This window comes from Pristiophorus japonicus, chromosome 17, assembly GCF_044704955.1.
Source record: "Pristiophorus japonicus isolate sPriJap1 chromosome 17, sPriJap1.hap1, whole genome shotgun sequence".
In the NCBI taxonomy this organism is placed as follows: Eukaryota; Metazoa; Chordata; class Chondrichthyes; family Pristiophoridae; genus Pristiophorus; species Pristiophorus japonicus.
The window spans coordinates 27,167,434-27,184,271 of record NC_091993.1 but is presented as its reverse complement, the minus strand read 5'-3'; the positions used below and the strand labels follow the sequence as shown (position 1 = coordinate 27,184,271).

At 46.0% G+C, this 16,838-nt stretch overlaps 1 protein-coding gene across 2 annotated transcripts in view; it reads left to right on the top strand.

Moving 5' to 3' along the window:
- fem1b (fem-1 homolog b) overlaps window positions 1–16,838 on the top strand; it is a 33,509-nt gene that overhangs the window by 11,211 nt on the left and 5,460 nt on the right. Inside the window, exons 2-3 of one of the 2 annotated variants that reach the window (XR_011587445.1) lie at window positions 4,520–5,933; window positions 13,742–13,922. Coding sequence is in view for 1 of the 2 variants with exons in the window: in XM_070858510.1 (XP_070714611.1) it covers window positions 4,520–5,891 (1,372 nt within the window). In the remaining variant the exon portion in view is untranslated. The remainder of the gene's footprint in view (window positions 1–4,519; window positions 5,934–13,741; window positions 13,923–16,838) is intronic. The other variant, XM_070858510.1, reaches the window with a different exon arrangement.

Genomic DNA, 16,838 nt, shown 5'->3' with positions numbered 1-16,838 from the left:
ATACAGCAATTTAATTACCGACCAAACCAGAGAGAGAGAGTGGGGTTATTGTACAGCTGAACTGTGGACGTTCATTATGTCTTGTGACTGACAGAAAAGTACAAGTTCAATTGTGTCTCACCTATGACACAGATCAGCAGGGAGTTGAGTCTTATCTGTAGTATACTGATCGATGACTGAGGTTCTGAAACTGCTCCTGCCAGGCTGGTGCTTGAGGTGAATGATTGGCACACAAGCACCTTCCTGCCTTAATTGTCGAGCTGGGCCTTTACTCCGTTGCTAACTTTACTCTCGGGTCTTCACTAACTTGCAAGGATTGCAGTGAGGGACCCAGGATATTTATTGTGTGAAAGTCTACATCATAGAATCTTACAGCACAGAAGGAGGCCATTTGGCCCATCCTATCTGTGTCGGCTCTTTGAACGAGCTGTTCAATTAGTTCCACTCCCCTGCTTTTTCCCCATAGCCCTGCAAATATTTCCTTTTCAGTTATTTATCCAATTCATTTTTGAACATTACTATTGAATCTGCTTCCACCACCCTTTCAGGCAGTGCCCACAACATCAGACACCTATCCACAGCTATGAGTGGCTTGGCAAATTGTCACTTTTTTGTGGCCTTGAATCTGGGTTTGACTTTTTCCCCCTTGCACCAGTTTTCATTGCCAGATTTCTTTGTCTCCTCTTTAGAAGGTGCTGACTCCTCTAAGCTATAGTTCTTTCTTCTTCCGTTACTGTGCTCTGTTGACTATTACTCAGGCTTGGCAGTGAGTGTCAGCAGATTTTATGACCTGGGAGGAGAGGGTACCACAGCTGAGTCTGATCATATCATTGCGTGTGTTTCCAGTGGGGAGTTGCAGGACAGCGATCAGGATTGTGAATCCTGGGTGACTTTTCTTGTCTCTATCCTGGGAATGCCAAGGCTAGATGTCAATGGGTGAGATCCTCGAACTCCGGACAGACTCTCGAATCATCCCGCTTCCTTCCTACACTGTGTGGTTCAGGTAGTCACCAGATAAACTTGAACCATTGGGAGAGTCCTAGGATCTTAGCTTGAATCCAGGTGGGACTGATGGGGATGATACTCACTCGGACTACAGAGAGATAAACACTTGAAATGGAGGTGGGCAGTGACTGGATTAACAGTTAAGAGTTTAAAACCATCATAAGTTATGTAAATTGTTGGTATGAGGGGGCTTGACGAGGTGGATGCAGAGAAAATATTTCCACTGATGGAGACGAGAACTAGGGGGAATGATCTTAGAATAAGGGGCCGCCTATTTAAAACTGAGACGAGGAGAAATTTCTTCTGAGGGTTGTAAATCTCTGGAATTTGCTGCCTCACAGAGCTGTGGAAGCTGGGACATTGAATAAATTTAAGACAGGGATAGTGTCTTAACCAATAAGGGAATAAGGGGTTATGGAGAGCAGGCAGGGAAGTGGACCCGAGTCCATGATCGGATCAGCCAAGATCGGATAAAATGGCAGAGCAGGCTCGAGGGGCCGTATGGCATACTCCTGCTCCCATTTCTTATAAGATCCTTCTGACAATAACAAAATACTACGGATAGTGGAAATCTGAAATAAAAAGAGAAAATGCTGGATATCATGCAGCATCTGTGGAGAGAGAAACAGAGTTTATGTTTCAGGTCGATGACACTTCGTCAGAACTGGAAGATGTGAGAGATGAACAACCTTTAAGCAAGTACGGAACCAGGGAAAGGGAGAGCTCTGCGATGGGATGGAGGGCAAGGGTGATTAAATGATAAAAGTGATGGTGTGAAGCAAAAAGGATTGATAATGGGTCAAGTATAGAAACAAAAGGTGGGTCCACGGGTAGTGGTGGTGTAAATTGTCACAACAAAGGGGATGGGGAAACATTTGAAAGTCTGGTAAAGAGGCGAAGGCTCCCATGGCTCTGCAATGTGGTGGAGAAAGGTGGCTAGACCCCAGGGGTGTGGACGACCCCACCGATTGGGAATCCCACCCCAAGCACCAGCCTGCACCTCCTCCACTCCCAGTGCATCTTTGAGGGTGTGTTTGATTTTTGTGAATCAGTTAGAACTTTTTTTTTATTCGTTCATGGGATGTGGGCATCGCTGGCAAGGCCAGCATTTATTGCCCATCCCTAATTGCTCACGATAAGGTGGTGGTGCGCCGTCTTCTTGAATCGCTGCAGTCAGTGTGCTGAAGGTACTCCCACAGCGGTGACTTTGTTGCAGCGGTTTGGTACAACTGAGTGTCTCGCTGGGCCATTTCAGAGGACAGTTAAGAATCAACCTCATTGCTGTGGGTCTGGAGTCGTATATAGGCCCAGATCGGGTAAGGACGGCAGATTTCCTGCCCTAAAGGACATTGGTGAACCAGATGAGTTTTTCTGATAGTTTCAGGGTCACCATGACTGATACTAGCGCTTTAAAAAAAAATCCAGATATATTTCATTAACTGAATTTAAATTCCGCCAAACTGCACGTCATCTGTTCAACTGGCTATTAAAATGCCATTTATGTCCATGTTGTCCAATACATTAGCTTACATGTAACCAATTGGGAATCTAATTCCATTTCCAATTAGTAAATAAAAAGTAAGTGATCAACACCGTCATTGGGCGTGTAATCTGAACACTCCTAATCGCACGGCGTGTGCATGTGAACATTAACCATTTTGTGCATTTTTTGGTAAAATTATGAGATGTAAAACAGAGCGTGCCAGTGTTTGTTGATTGTGTGTGCTTTACTTCCTTGGTGGGTAAATGTTTGTGAAGTATGTATACACGTATGAAGTACATTTGCTGCAGTCTGTACCACCTACAAGATACACTGCACCAACTTGCCAAGGCTTTTTCAGCAACATCTCCCAGACCCAAGACCACTTGCCACCTCATCATAGGCAGTCCCTCGGAATTGAGGCAGTCTTGCTTCCACTCTCAAAATGAGTTCTTCGGTGACTGAACAGTCCAATACGAGAACCACAGTCCCTGCCACAGGTGGGACAGACAGTTGAGGGAAAGGGAGGGTGAGACTGGTTTGCTGCATGCTCTTTCTGCTGCCTGCGCTTGGTTTCTACATGCTCTCGGCGATGAGACTCGAGGTGCTCAGCGCTCTCCCTGATGCGCTTCCTCCATTTAGGGCAGTCTTTGGCCAGGGACTCCCAGGACAAGGGCAGCAGGCACATGGGAGTACCATTACCTGCAAGTTCCCTTCCAAGTTATACACCAAAGTATATCGCCATTCCCTCATCGTTGCTGGGTCAAAATCCTGGCACCCCCTCCCTAACAGCACTGTGGGAGTACCTTCACCACACGGACTGCAACGGTTCAAGAAGGTGGCTCACCACCACCACCTTTTTCAAGCGCAATTAGGGATGGGTAATAAATGCTGGCCTTGCCTGTGCCGCCCATATCCCAGGAACAAATTAAAAAAAAAAAACATTTGCCAATATTTCGGATGAGACATTAAAGCGAGGCCCCGTCTGCTCTCTCAGCTGGGCGTAAAAGATCTCATGGCACTATTTTGAAGAAGAGCAGGAGAGTTGTCCCCGGTGTCCTGGCCAATATTTATCCCTCAACCAACATAAACATAAAATAACAGATTATCTAGTCATTAACACATTGCTGTTTGTGGGAACTTGCTTGTGTGCAAATTGCCTGCTGCGTTTCCCACATTACAACAGTGACTATACTCCAAAGGTACTCTGCAACGTCCGGTGGTCATGAAAGGCGCTATAGAAATCCAAGTCTTTCTATTGTGAGTACATGTAAGGTGTTTTTTTACTAAAATTAGTGCACGTAGCTAAAATGGGGTCACCTGTGGCGAGTCAGCAATTTCTATTGGACAGCACTGATTATTGGATCATCCAAATACATTTTTTAATTAAACCAGCAAGATTAATCCCAGGATTATCCATAGCAAAGAAACACTGTGACATGAGGGATGGAGATGAACAGTTAGGAATTGCTCAGTGCTATTACAGTATAAACAAAAAATATTTCTTAAAGATAAACTGTTTTTTCCACCACTTCTCACTTTCTCCTGAAGATGCTGAATCTCCCTGGGGTTTAATTCCATGGACGCAGCAGCTCTCTATTACCTCGCCCCGGTTGTCATTCTTCATGTTTGAGACCAGATAGTGAGTATTGGCATGCTGTTCTACCAAGGAGGGCAGCACAAATGACATCCACATCCCAATAGGGAGCGCAGGATAGGAATCCGAAGGGAGAATACTTGAAATTTATTTCTCTTCCCCAGCCCCTCTTGCTCCCCCCGCCGTCCCCCCACCACCAAAACCAGGTGCTGAGACTAGTTGTAACACCCCGATTAATGCCCCAGTTGAGATCACCTAACCGAAAGCAGGCTAGCCTTTACCGGAACCTTTAACTGCACGACTCAGCGCTTCATCAGTCAGCACTGTTATCTATGAAGCAGTCGGGAGTCGCACTGATGATCTGGTGTAAGGATTGTTTTTTTTCCCCATTGTTGTGAAATGCCTGGTCCTAAGGACTTTGTTGTGTGTTTGCTCAGGTACCTGTTGGAGCAGCACGCAGACCCCAATGCCAAGGCACAGTGCGGGGCCACTGCACTGCACTTTGCTGCCGAAGCTGGCCACCTGGACATCGTGAAGGAGCTGGTGAAGTGGCGGGCGAGCATGGTGGTGAACGGCCACGGGATGACTCCTCTGAAAGTGGCGGCGGAGAGCTGCAAGGCCGACGTGGTGGAGCTGCTGCTGTCTCACGTGGACTGCGACCAGCGGAGCCGCATCGAGGCGCTGGAGCTGCTCGGCGCCTCCTTTGCCAACGACCGGGAGAACTACAACATCGAGAAGACCTACCACTACCTGTACCTGGCCATGCTGGAGCGGCACCGTGACCCCGGCAGCATCCTGGAGAAGGCCACCCTGCCTTCCGTCGAGGCTTACAGCGGGCGGACTGAGTGCCGGACCCCGCAGGAGCTGCGGGCCATCCGGGAGGACCGGGACGCCCTGCACATGGAAGGGCTGATCGTCCGCGAGCGGATTCTGGGCTCCGACAACATTGACGTCTCGCACCCCATCATTTACCGGGGCGCGGTGTACGCCGACAACATGGAGTTTGAACAGTGCATCAAGCTGTGGCTCCATGCCTTGCACCTGCGGCAGAAAGGCAACCGCAACACCCACAAGGACCTCCTGCGCTTTGCCCAGGTCTTCTCCCAGATGATCCACCTGGACGAGCCGGTCAGGCCGCGCGATGTGGAGAGCGTGCTCAAGTGCAGCGTGCTGGAGATCGAGCGGGGCCTGTCGCGGGTCAAGGTCGCGGCGGAGATGGACCTCCACGCGGCCATGGACAACTGCGAGTCGAACATCTTCACCTTCCTGTATCTGGTGTGCATCGCCACCAAGACCCGGTGCGGCGAGGAGGACCGGGCCTGCATCAACAAGCAGATCTACAACCTGATCCACCTGGACCCCCGGACCCGCGAGGGCTCCAGCCTGCTGCACCTGGCCGTCAACTCGGGCACGCCGGTCGACGACTTCCACACCAATGACGTGTGCAGCTTCCCCAGCGCACAGGTCACCAAGCTGCTGCTGGACTGCGGCGCCGACATGAATGCGGTGGACAAGGACGGCAACGGGCCGCTGCACATCATCGTGCAGTACAACCGGCCCATCAGCGACTTCCTCACGCTGCACGCTATCATCATCAGCCTGGTCGAGGCCGGTGCTCACGCCGACATGACCAACAAGCAGAAAAAGACCCCGCTGGACAAGAGCACCACCGGCGTCTCCGAGATCCTCCTCAAGACTCAGATGAAGATGAGCCTGAAGTGCCTGGCTGCGCGCGCCGTGCGCGTTCACAATATCACTTACAAAAGCCAGATTCCGCGAGCGTTGGAAGAGTTTGTCGAGTTTCATTGACTCTTGAGATACTCAGAGGATTCTTTACCAAACTGGTCGTAGGTATGTGCATCATGCATCGCTTTATAGAATTGCTCTCTTGTTCTCTTATCCTACCCTTCCCCTATCTCACCCCATAACCATGCTGATTGTATATGATGCTTCCACAAGGCGCTTCTATCAAATGGGCTGATGTAATGGAAGGTGCCTGCAAGCAAAATTTCCCCTCGGGGGGGGGGGGGGGAAATCTAGAACCGGGGGCCATAGTTTCAGAATAAGGGGTCGCCCCTTAAAACTGAGATCAGAAGGAATTTCTTCTGAGGGTCATGAACCTGTGGAATTCTCTGCCCCAGAGAGCTGTGGAGGCTGGGTCATTGAATATATTCAAGGTGGAGATAGACAGATTTTTGAACAATAAGTAAGTGAAGGGATATGGGGAACAGGCAGGGAAGTGGAGTTGAGGCCAAGATCAGATCGGCCATGATCTTATTGAATGGTGGAGCAAGCTCGAGGGGCCAAATGGCCTGTTCCTATTTATTATGTTCTTCTGTTTAAGTTACAAAAATTGATAAATAAAATCATCTCCTATATGTAATTTTTTTTTTAAACGTTTCTTAACTCTCTGGCTTCTGAGGACTTGATAAAGTATCTTTGAATTACTAAAACGATCTGCTTTTTCTAAGGGGGTGTAAAGGGACACGAGTCAAGAGCTCCCTCTCTAGCATTGCCCGCTGATTGAGGATTCGGACACTGCCACTTAATCGAACAGTATCCCGAGATATTTGGAGTTGATCCGTAACACGCTGCACCTTCCTTTCCTCCACATTTATTTGTGATCTTGCTTGCATTGTGATTGGGACCTTCTGTTGGGGCAATCTCGGCTCGTTCAGCTTCAGACCGTTCATGGGTTGTTTTCACAAAAGATGACAGTTCACTGACCGTGGTTAAATGCCTGGTAATGTTGGAATGATTCTGTATGACCGAATCTGTTCAATGTTAATGCAGTATTCTGCTGTTCTGTGCGAGGTAAAGTCAGTCTCAGCCTAACTGGTCGTACACTTTCTACACTCCGACAATGGATTCATTTTGAAACAAAGGGCTTAAAAATCATAGATTGATTAATTTTATAAGCAAACTTTTATTACTTGGCTCCTCTGATGGCACAGTTAGTTTCTCCAGTGAACAGCTGAATGGGAAGATCTCCCATTTGATCCTTGGTCTGTGCTGGGTTGTCATTAAGATTGAAACTTTTATTGATCTAGTGATATGCCTAGAACATCCAGAACAGCAGAGTGTGCAAGCTGTACCGTACTTTTAAAGATGATTCCTACCCTTCAAAGATTCTAGAAAGCTACTTAGGTGCTATTTGTAGAAAGCAAGTACTGCAGCCTCACAGTTATTGTGATTACTTGAGCTGGCAGTAAATCCGACACGCTCTCTTTTGTATAAAGCACTCACCAGTTGCACCTTCTCTTTGTGCAGTCTGAATATTTTACTGGCTAATAGCTTTGAACCCAAAGTCTTCTGCAGGCTTTGAACCCTGGCACTACGCTATCAGAATATCCAGCCCTTTATTTTCCGGGAGAGCGCCTGTGATCTAAGCACAAAGGGGATTGCTACACTTTCTCTCCACCCCGTCAGTTCCAAACATTTCTCCATTTTTCTAAAAACCTTGGTGAATAAATGGATTGGAGTTGTTGTAGCACTGTCTATAATTAACAAAACTGCTACTGCACAATAATAACTCTTCAAAAAACTTTTCAGCTCAGTTAGCCATCGTGTTAATGTTGCACAGATTGAGTACAGTTGGGGCGTAGGCCCTCCCAAGGATTGCTTTAAAACGAATAAAAACTCGGCACAGCACCCCGCCCGCCCACCAACCCCCCCCAGCTCCCCAGCTGATTTTGGGATCTTGCCTGCTCTATATGGCCTAGAGCTGATCTGAGATCAGAGGCTCCCATTCCCGATTTGTTTGGAAGTACACTTTCATGGATGGTCACAAGGATCGGGCCTTGCGTAGCTGTGATGCCCTCCATGGATGAAACATAAGAAAATAGGTGGAGGAGTAGGTCATTCGGCCCTTCGAGCCTGCACCACCATTCAATAAGATCATGGCTGATCATTTCTTCATTACCCCTTTCCTGCTTTCTCTCCATACCCCTTGATCCCCTTAACCATAAGGGCCATATCTAACTTCCCTCTTGAATATATCCAATGAACTGGCATCAACAACTCTCTGCAGCAGGAAATTCCACAGGTTAACAACTCTGAGTGAAGAAGTTTCTCCTCATCTCAGTCCTAAATGGCCTACCCCTTATCCGAAGACTATGTCCCCTGGTTCTGGACTTCCCCAACATCGGGAACATTCTTCCCGCATCTATCCTGTCCAGTCTCATCAGAATCTTATACGTTTCTATGAGATCCCCTCTCATCCTTCTAAACTCCAGTGAATAAAGGCCCAGTTGATCCAGTCTCTCCTCATATGTCAGCCCAGCCATCCCTGCAATCAGTCTGGTGAACCTTCGCTGCACTCCCTCAATACCCTGTCGCCACTCAGTCTAGGCTTACAAGAGAAGTATGACGAGTCTTGAGTGAGGAGGGTACAGCATGGTCCGGAGCAGAGGGGACAACAGACCCAATACCAACCTACATTCATCATGCTCAGTGCGAATGTACTTAACTATTGCTCCATCCTATGGTTCCTAAAGACTAACAGACAAAAATTATTGGGGAATGCTGGTTTAAGTCTCAACTCCTTACGGGTGGGGATTAAGATGTGCAGATGATAATTGGAGTTGTTTTTACTTCTTTGTAAACTTTATTTTCAAATGTGAATAGTATTCTTACTGTAGCTGTTCGTTTCTCTCCATGAGGGTTTTGCTGAAATGCTACACCATGTCCTTGGTTACCAATTGTAGTGAATCATAGAATGAATCATAGAGATTGGTGTGCAAAATTAAAGCACATGGTATTAGGGGTAATGTATTGATGTGAATAGAGAACTGGTTGGCAGACAGGAAGCAGAGAGTCGGGATAAACGGGTCCTTTTCAGAATGGCAGGCAGTGACTAGTGGGGTGCCGCAGGGCTCAGCGCTGGGACCCCAGCTATTTACAATATACATCAATGATTTAGATGAAGGAATTGAGTATAATATCTCCAAGTTTGCAGATGACACTAAGCTGGCTGGCGACGTGAGCTGTGAGTAGGACGCTAAAAGGCTGTCTGGTGACTTGGGACAGATTAGATGAGTGAGCAAATGCATGGCAGATGCAGTATAATGTGGATAAATGTGAGGTTATCCACTTTGGTGGCAAAAACACGAAGGCAGAATATTATCTGAATGGTGGCAGATTAGGAAAAGGGAAGGTGCAACGAGACCTGGGTGTCATGGTACATCAGTCATTGAAAGTTGGCATGTAGGTACAGCAGGTGGTGAAGAAGGCAAATGGCATGTTGGCCTTCATAGCTAGAGGATTTGCGTATAGGAGCAGGGAAGTCTTACTGCAGTTGTACAAGGCCTTGCTGAGGCCTTACCTGGAATATTGTGTTCCGTTTTGGTCTCCTAATTTGAGGAAGGACGTTCTTGCTATTGAGGGAGTGCAGCGAACGTTCACCAGACTGATTCCCGGGATAGCAGGACTGACATATGAGGAGAGACTGGATCGACTGGGCCTGTATTCACTGGAGTTTAGAAGGATAAGAACATAAGAACATAAGAATTAGGAACAGGAATAGGCCATCTAGCCCCTCGAGCCTGCTCCACCATTCAACAAGATCATGGCTGATCTGGCCGTGGACTCAGCTCCACTTACCCGCCTGCTCCCCATAACCCTTAATTCCCTTATTGGTTAAAAATCTATCTAACTGTGACTTGAATATATTCAATGAGCTAGCCTCAACTGCTTCCTTGGACAGAGAATTCCACAGATTCATAACCCTCTGGGAGAAGAAATTCCTTCTCGACTCGGTTTTAAATTGGCTCCCCCGTATTTTGAGGTTGTGCCCCTTAGTTCTAGTCTCCCCGACCAGTGGAAACAACCTCTGCCTCTATTTTGTCTATCCCTTTCATGATTTTAAATGTTTCTATAAGATCACCCCTCATCCTTCTGAACTCCAACAAGTAAAGACCCAGTCTACTCTATCTATCATCATAAGGTAACCCCCTCATCTCCGGGATCAGCCTCGTGAATCGTCTCTGTACCCCCTCCAAAGCTAGTTTATCCTTCCTTAAGTAAGGTGACCAAAACTGCACGCAGTACTCCAGGTGCGGCCTCACCAATACCCTATACAGTTGCAGAAGGACCTCCCTGCTTTTGAACTCCATCCCTCTCGCAATGAAGGCCAACATTCCATTCGCCTTCCTGATTACCTGCTGCACCTGCAAACTAACTTTTTGGGATTCATGCACAAGGACCCCCAGGTCCCTCTGCACCGCGGCATGTTGTAATTTCTTCCCATTCAAATAATATTCCCTTTTACTGTTTTTTTTTTTTCCCCCAAGGTGGATGACCTCACACTTTCCGACATTGTATTCCATCTGCCAAACCTTAGCCCATTCGCTTAACCTATCTAAATCTCTTTGCAGCCTCTCTGTGTCCTCTACACAACCCGCTTTCCCACTAATCTTTGTGTCATCTGCAAATTTTGCTACACTACACTCTGTCCCCTCTTCCAGGTCATCTATGTATATTGTAAACAGTTGTGGTACCAGCACCGATCCCTGTGGCACACCACTAACCACCGATTTCCAATCCGAAAAGGACCCATTTATCCCGACTCTCTGCTTTCTGTTCGCCAGCCAATTCTCTATCCATGCTAATACATTTCCTCTGATTCCGCGTACCCTTATCTTCTGCAGTAACCTTTTGTGTGGCACCTTATCGAATGCCTTTTGAAAATCTAAATACACCACATCCATCGGTACACCTCTATCCACCATGCTCGTTATATGCTCAAAGAATTCCAGTAAATTAGTTAAACATGATTTGCCCTTCATGAATCCATGCTGCGTCTGCTTGATTGCACTATTCCTATCTAGATGTCCCGTTATTTCTACCTTAATGATAGTTCAAGCATTTTCCCCACTACAGATGTTAAACTAACCGGCCTATAGTTACCTGCCTTTTGTCTGTCCCCTTTTTTAAACAGAAGCGTTACATTAGCTGTTTTCCAATCCGCTGGTACCTCCCCAGAGTCCAGAGACTTTTGGTAGATTATAACGAATGCATCTGCTATAACTTCCGCCATCTCTTTTAATACCCTAGGATGCATTTCATCAGGACCAGGGGACTTGTCTACCTTGAGTCCCATTAGCCTGTCCAGCACTACCCCCCTCGTGATAGTGATTGTCTCAAGGTCCTCCCTTCCCACATTCCTGTGACCAGCAATTTTTGGCATGGTTTTTGTGTCTTCCACTGTGACGACCGAAGCAAAATAATTGTTTAAGGTCTCAGCCATTTCCAGATTTCCCATTATTAAATCCCCTTTCTCATCTAAGGGACCAACATTTACTTTAGTCACTCTTTTCTGTTTTATATATCTGTAAAAGCTTTTACTATCCGTTTTTATGTTTTGTGCAAGTTTACCCTCGTAATCTATCTTTCCTTTCTTTATTGCTTTCTTAGTCATTCTTTCCAAGCTTCTATTTTCCCACTAACCTTGGCCATCTTATACGCATTGGTTTTTAATTTGATACTGTCCTTTTATTTCCTTGGTTATCCACGGCTGGTTATCCCTTCTCTTACCGCCCTTCTTCTTCACTGGAATATATTGTTGTTGAGCACTATGAAAGAGCTCCTTAAAAGTTCTCCACTGTTCCTCAATTGTGCCACTGTTTAGTCTGTGTTTCCAGTCTACTTTAGCCAATTCTGCCCTCATCCCACTGTAGTCCCCTTTGTTTAAGCATAGTACGCTCGTTTGAGACACTACTTCCTCATCCTCAATCTGTATTACAAATTCAACCATAATGTGATCACTCATTCCGAGAGGATCTTTTACTAGGAGATCGTTTATTATTCCTGCCTCATTACACAGGACCAGATCTAAGATAGCTTGCTCCCTTGTAGGTTCTGTAACATACTGTTCTAAGAAACAATCCCGTATGCATTCTATGAATTCCTCCTCCAGGCTACCCCGTGCGATTTGATTTGACCAATCGATATGTAGGTTAAAATCCCCCATGATTACTGCCATTCCTTTTTCACATGCCTCCATTATTTCCTTGATTATTGCCCTCCCCACCGTGAAGTTATTTGGGGGCCTATAAACTACACCCACCAGTGACTTTTTTTCCCTTTACTATCTCTAATCTCCACCCTCAATGATTCAACATTTTGTTCATTAGAGCCAATATCGTCTCTCACAACTGCCCTGATATCATCCTTTATTAACAGAGCTACCCCACCTCCTTTCCCTTCTTGTCTATCTTTCCGAATCGTCAGATACCCCTGTATGTTTAATTCCCAGTCTTGGCTACCCTGCAACCACGTTTCTGCAATGGCCACCAAATCATACCCATTTGTAATGATTTGTGCCGTCAACTCATTTACTTTATTTCGAATGCTGCGTGTGTTTAGGTGTTGAGTGTTTTAATACTAGTTTTTAAACCATGATTTTTAGTTTTGACCCCTCCTGCAGCCCCTTTATATTCAGTGGCCCCTTTTGTTTTTTGCCTTGGGTTTCTCTGCCCTCCACTTTTACTCATCTCCTTTCTGTCTTTTGCTTTTGTCTCCTTTTTGTTTCCCTCTGTCTCCCTGCATTGGTTCCCATCCCCCTGCCATATTAGTTTAACTCCTCCCCAACAGCACTAGCAAACACTCCCCCTAGGACATTGGTTCCGGTCCTGCCTAGGTGCAGACTGTCCGGTTTGTACTGGTCCCACCTCCCCCAGAATCGGTTCCAATGCCCCAGGAATTTGAATTCCCTCACTGCTGCACCACTGCTCAAGCCACTTATTCATCTGAGCTATCCTGCGATTCCTACTCTGACTAGCACGTGGCACTGGTAGCAATCCTGAGATTACTACTTTTGAGTTCCTACGTTTTAATTTAGCTCCTAGCTCCTTAAATTCGTCTTGTAGGACCTCATCCCTTTTTTTAACCTATATCGTTGGTACCAATGTGCACCACGACAACTGGCTGTTCACCCTCCCTTTTCAGAATGTCCTGCACCCGCTCCGAGACATCCTTGACCCTTGCACCAGGGAGGCAACATACCATCCTGGAGTCTCGGTTGCGGCCGCAGAAACGCATATCTATTCCCCTTACAATCAAATTCCCTATCACTATCGCTGTCCCACTCTTTTTCCTGCCCTCCTGTGCAGCAGAGCCAGCCACGGTGCCATGAACTTGGTTGCTGCTGCCCTCCCTTGATGAGTCATCCCCCTCAACAATACTCAAAACGGTGTATCTGTTTTGCAGGGGACCCCTGCATTACCTTCCTTGCACTGCTCTTCCTGCTGGTCTTCCATTCCCTAGCTGACTGTGGACCCTTCACCTGTGGTAAGACCAGCTCGCTACATGTGCTACTTACGTCATTCTCAGCATCATGGATGCTCCAGAGTGAATCCACCCTCAGCTCCAATTCCGCAATGCGGACCGTCAGGAGCTGGAGGCGGACACACTTCCTGCACACGTAGTCATCAGGGACACCAGCAGTGTCCCTGAGTTCCAACATGGTACAGGAGGAGCATATCACGTGACCGAGCTCTCCTGCCATGACTTAACCCTTGGATACACTTAAATTGGCAACAACAATGCTAAAGTTTACTCACTGTTATAGAAGAGAAAAAAGAAAAACTACTCGCCAATCACTTACCCCCTTGGCTGTGACGTCACCTGTTTCTTTCTACTTTTTTGCCTTCTCCCTGTAGCTGCACAAGTACGCCTCACCAACGAACTCCCGACGCTGCTCCCGACTGCCGCCGACGCTGGGCCCCGGACTCCCTGCTGTGCCTTTTATAGGCCTCACCAACGAACTCCCGACGCTGCTCCCGACTGCCGGATGAGAGGGGATCTCATAGAAACATATAAAATTCTGACGGGACTGGACAGGTTAGATGCAGGAAGAATGTTCCCGATGTTGGGGAAGTCCAGAACCAGGGGACACAGTCTAAGGATAAGGGTTAAGCCATTTAGGACCAAGATGAGGAGAAACTTCTTCACTCAGAGTTGTTAACCTGTGGAATTCTCTACCGCAGAGAGTTGTTGATACAAGTTCATTGGATATATTCAAGAGGGAGTTAGATATGGCCCTTATGGCTAAAGGAATCAATGGGTATGGCGAGAAAGCAGGAAAGGGGTACTGAGGTGAATGATCAGCCATGATCATATTGAATGGTGGTGCAGGCTCAAAGGGCCGAATGGCCTACTCCTGCACCTATTTTCTATGTTTACAGCACAGAAGGAGGCCATTTGGCCCGTCGAGCCCGTGCTGGCTCTCTGCAAGAGCACCTCAGCCAGTCCCACTCCTCCGCCCTTTTCTCGTAGCCCTGTAATTTGTTTTCCTTCAAGTACTTATCCAACTCCCTTTTGAAAGCTGTAGTTGAGTCTGCCTCCATCATCCTTTCAGGCAGTGCGTTCCAAATCCTAACCACTTGCTGCATTTATATTAAAAAAAAAAAAGTTTTTCTTGTGTTGCCTTAGGTTCTTCTGCCAATCACCTTAAATCTGTGTCCTCTGGTTCTCGACCCTTCCGCCAATGGAAACAGTTTTTCTCTTTACTCTGTTCCTCATGATTTTGAACACCTCTATCAAATCTCCCATGAATCTTCTCTGCTCTTAAGGAGAACAACCCCAGCTTTTCTAGTCTATCCATGTAACTGAAGTCCCACATCCCTGGAATCATTCTCGGAAATCTTTTCTGCACTCTAAGCCTTCACATCCTTCGTAAAGTGCAAAATACTCCAGTTGAGGCCGAACCAGTATTTTATACAGGTTCATCATAATTTCCACGCTTTTGTACTCTATACCTTTATTCATGAAGCCTAGGATCCCATAAGCTTTTTTAACTGCTTTTGCAACCTGCTCTGTCTCCTTCAACGATTTGTGCACATATACCTCTTGGTCTTTGTTCGTGCATCCCCTTTAGGATTGTACCCATTAGTTTATATTTCCTCTCATTCTACCACAATGTATCACTTCACACTTTTCTGCGTTAAATTTCATCTGCCACGTGTCCGCCCAGTCCACCAGCCTGTCTATGTCCTCTTGAAGTCTATTGCTAGGAAGTCTGTCAGCAGTGGGCCCCAAGTTTGGTAATCTCCTCTCAGCTGCTTTCAACCCTTATTAATCTCCTCCCGCACGTCATGCTGCATTGTCAGTAATTCAGGTCGAGATGAACAGCGAGTGAGAAACAAAATGTTCAGTTATATACTTGGAAATAGAAGCAAGAAATGCAAAAAAAAAATGCAGAGGTATTCCTTATAAAAAAAAAAAAATGTTAGCATTCTACAAAAATGGTGCAGTGGTTATTTAATATACAGATAATTATTTTTATAGTTAATAGCTGGGAACCTTGTACAATGCCTATTTATTTGTTTTTGCTTATGCCATTCTTTTATAATGCTTGGTATATGTTACTAACAGCTGACTCTGGAGTGTCTGTTATCCAGCTGGCCTCTTTCAGATAGACAACTTTAGAGGTTTAAGAAAAAATACTGATTTTATATTAAAAAAACACATTCAGAATGGTGGTGTGATTTTTGGTGACCTTTTACTTGGCTACATGGCAGCATCCATTGTCACTTTGCAACTTAAGTTGCTCAGAGTTTAGTTTCGAGTTTCAGTTGTAACACCAGGCTTGATACTGAGCTCCAATCTAGCGAAGCTGTGAACTGGAGGACTGTACTGTTGCAAGTACAGGACTGACTGTACTGATAAAGTTTCTAACCCAAGGTCTCGTCTTCCTGTTGTAGATCACTGTAACCAATGTTCTCTTTTTTGGTGCGCGGCCCATTCATTATCAACCATCGGTGACCGTGCCTTCGGTTGCCTGGGCCCTAAGCTCTGGAACACTCTCCCTAAATTTCTCCGCCTCCCTACCTCTCTTTCCTCCATTAAGACGCTCCTTAAAATCTACCTCTTTGACTAAGCTTTTGGTCATCTGCCATAATTTCTTCTTGTGTGGCTCGGTGTTAAATTTATTTGTTTTGTCTTGTAACACTCCTGTGAAGTGCCTTGGGATGTTTTACTACCTTAAAGGCGCTATATAAATGCAGATTGTTCATATTTCCACACACGTGCGGTTTTTCTCAGTGTAAGGCCTGGCAAGCGGACTGTGCGGGACCTCCAGACCACTGCGCAGCTTAACGGGAGCATTAATAATGAATAAGGTTGGCGCTCTGGCCTATATTTTGTGTTATAATGTAACTTTATGTGAAATATATTCATGTTATTCGAATGAAATCACATGACTGACTATGTTTTAATGTTGATTGTGTTTTAAACTCACATTATCCAACAGGACAGTAGTTAGCACCACTCCACAATGAAATGTAATGCATCATTAAACCTTGGTTACAATTGACTTATCTTTCATTATGGTCATGTATTTGTCACTTGTGGGGTTTGGGTAGGCTCATTAAATTATATCCCAGGGCTGGGTTTATAGTGTACCTTCAAATCCCCCCCCCCCCCCCCTCCCAACCCCTCAAAAAAATATAAAAATGAAAATTTTAGGCTGTAATTTTTCATTTTATTAATTTGATCTTTCATAGTGCTTGGGGATAACTAACTTCAGCAAAAGAAAAGGTTCACTAACTGTTGATTCAAACAATTTGTGTTACTTTAGATGAATTTATTAGTGCTTCATTTAACTTCCCCAGTGATCCAGTTGGTAAAGCAAGTGCGTAACTCTTAACGTACAGAGCGGATGGTCCTCGTTTCAATCCCCGCTCTGTGCAGAGTTAGCTGATCCCCACTTGATGGCAGTAGGGACTGTGTGTTTGGCCTCCTAGTCCCTGGGTACTT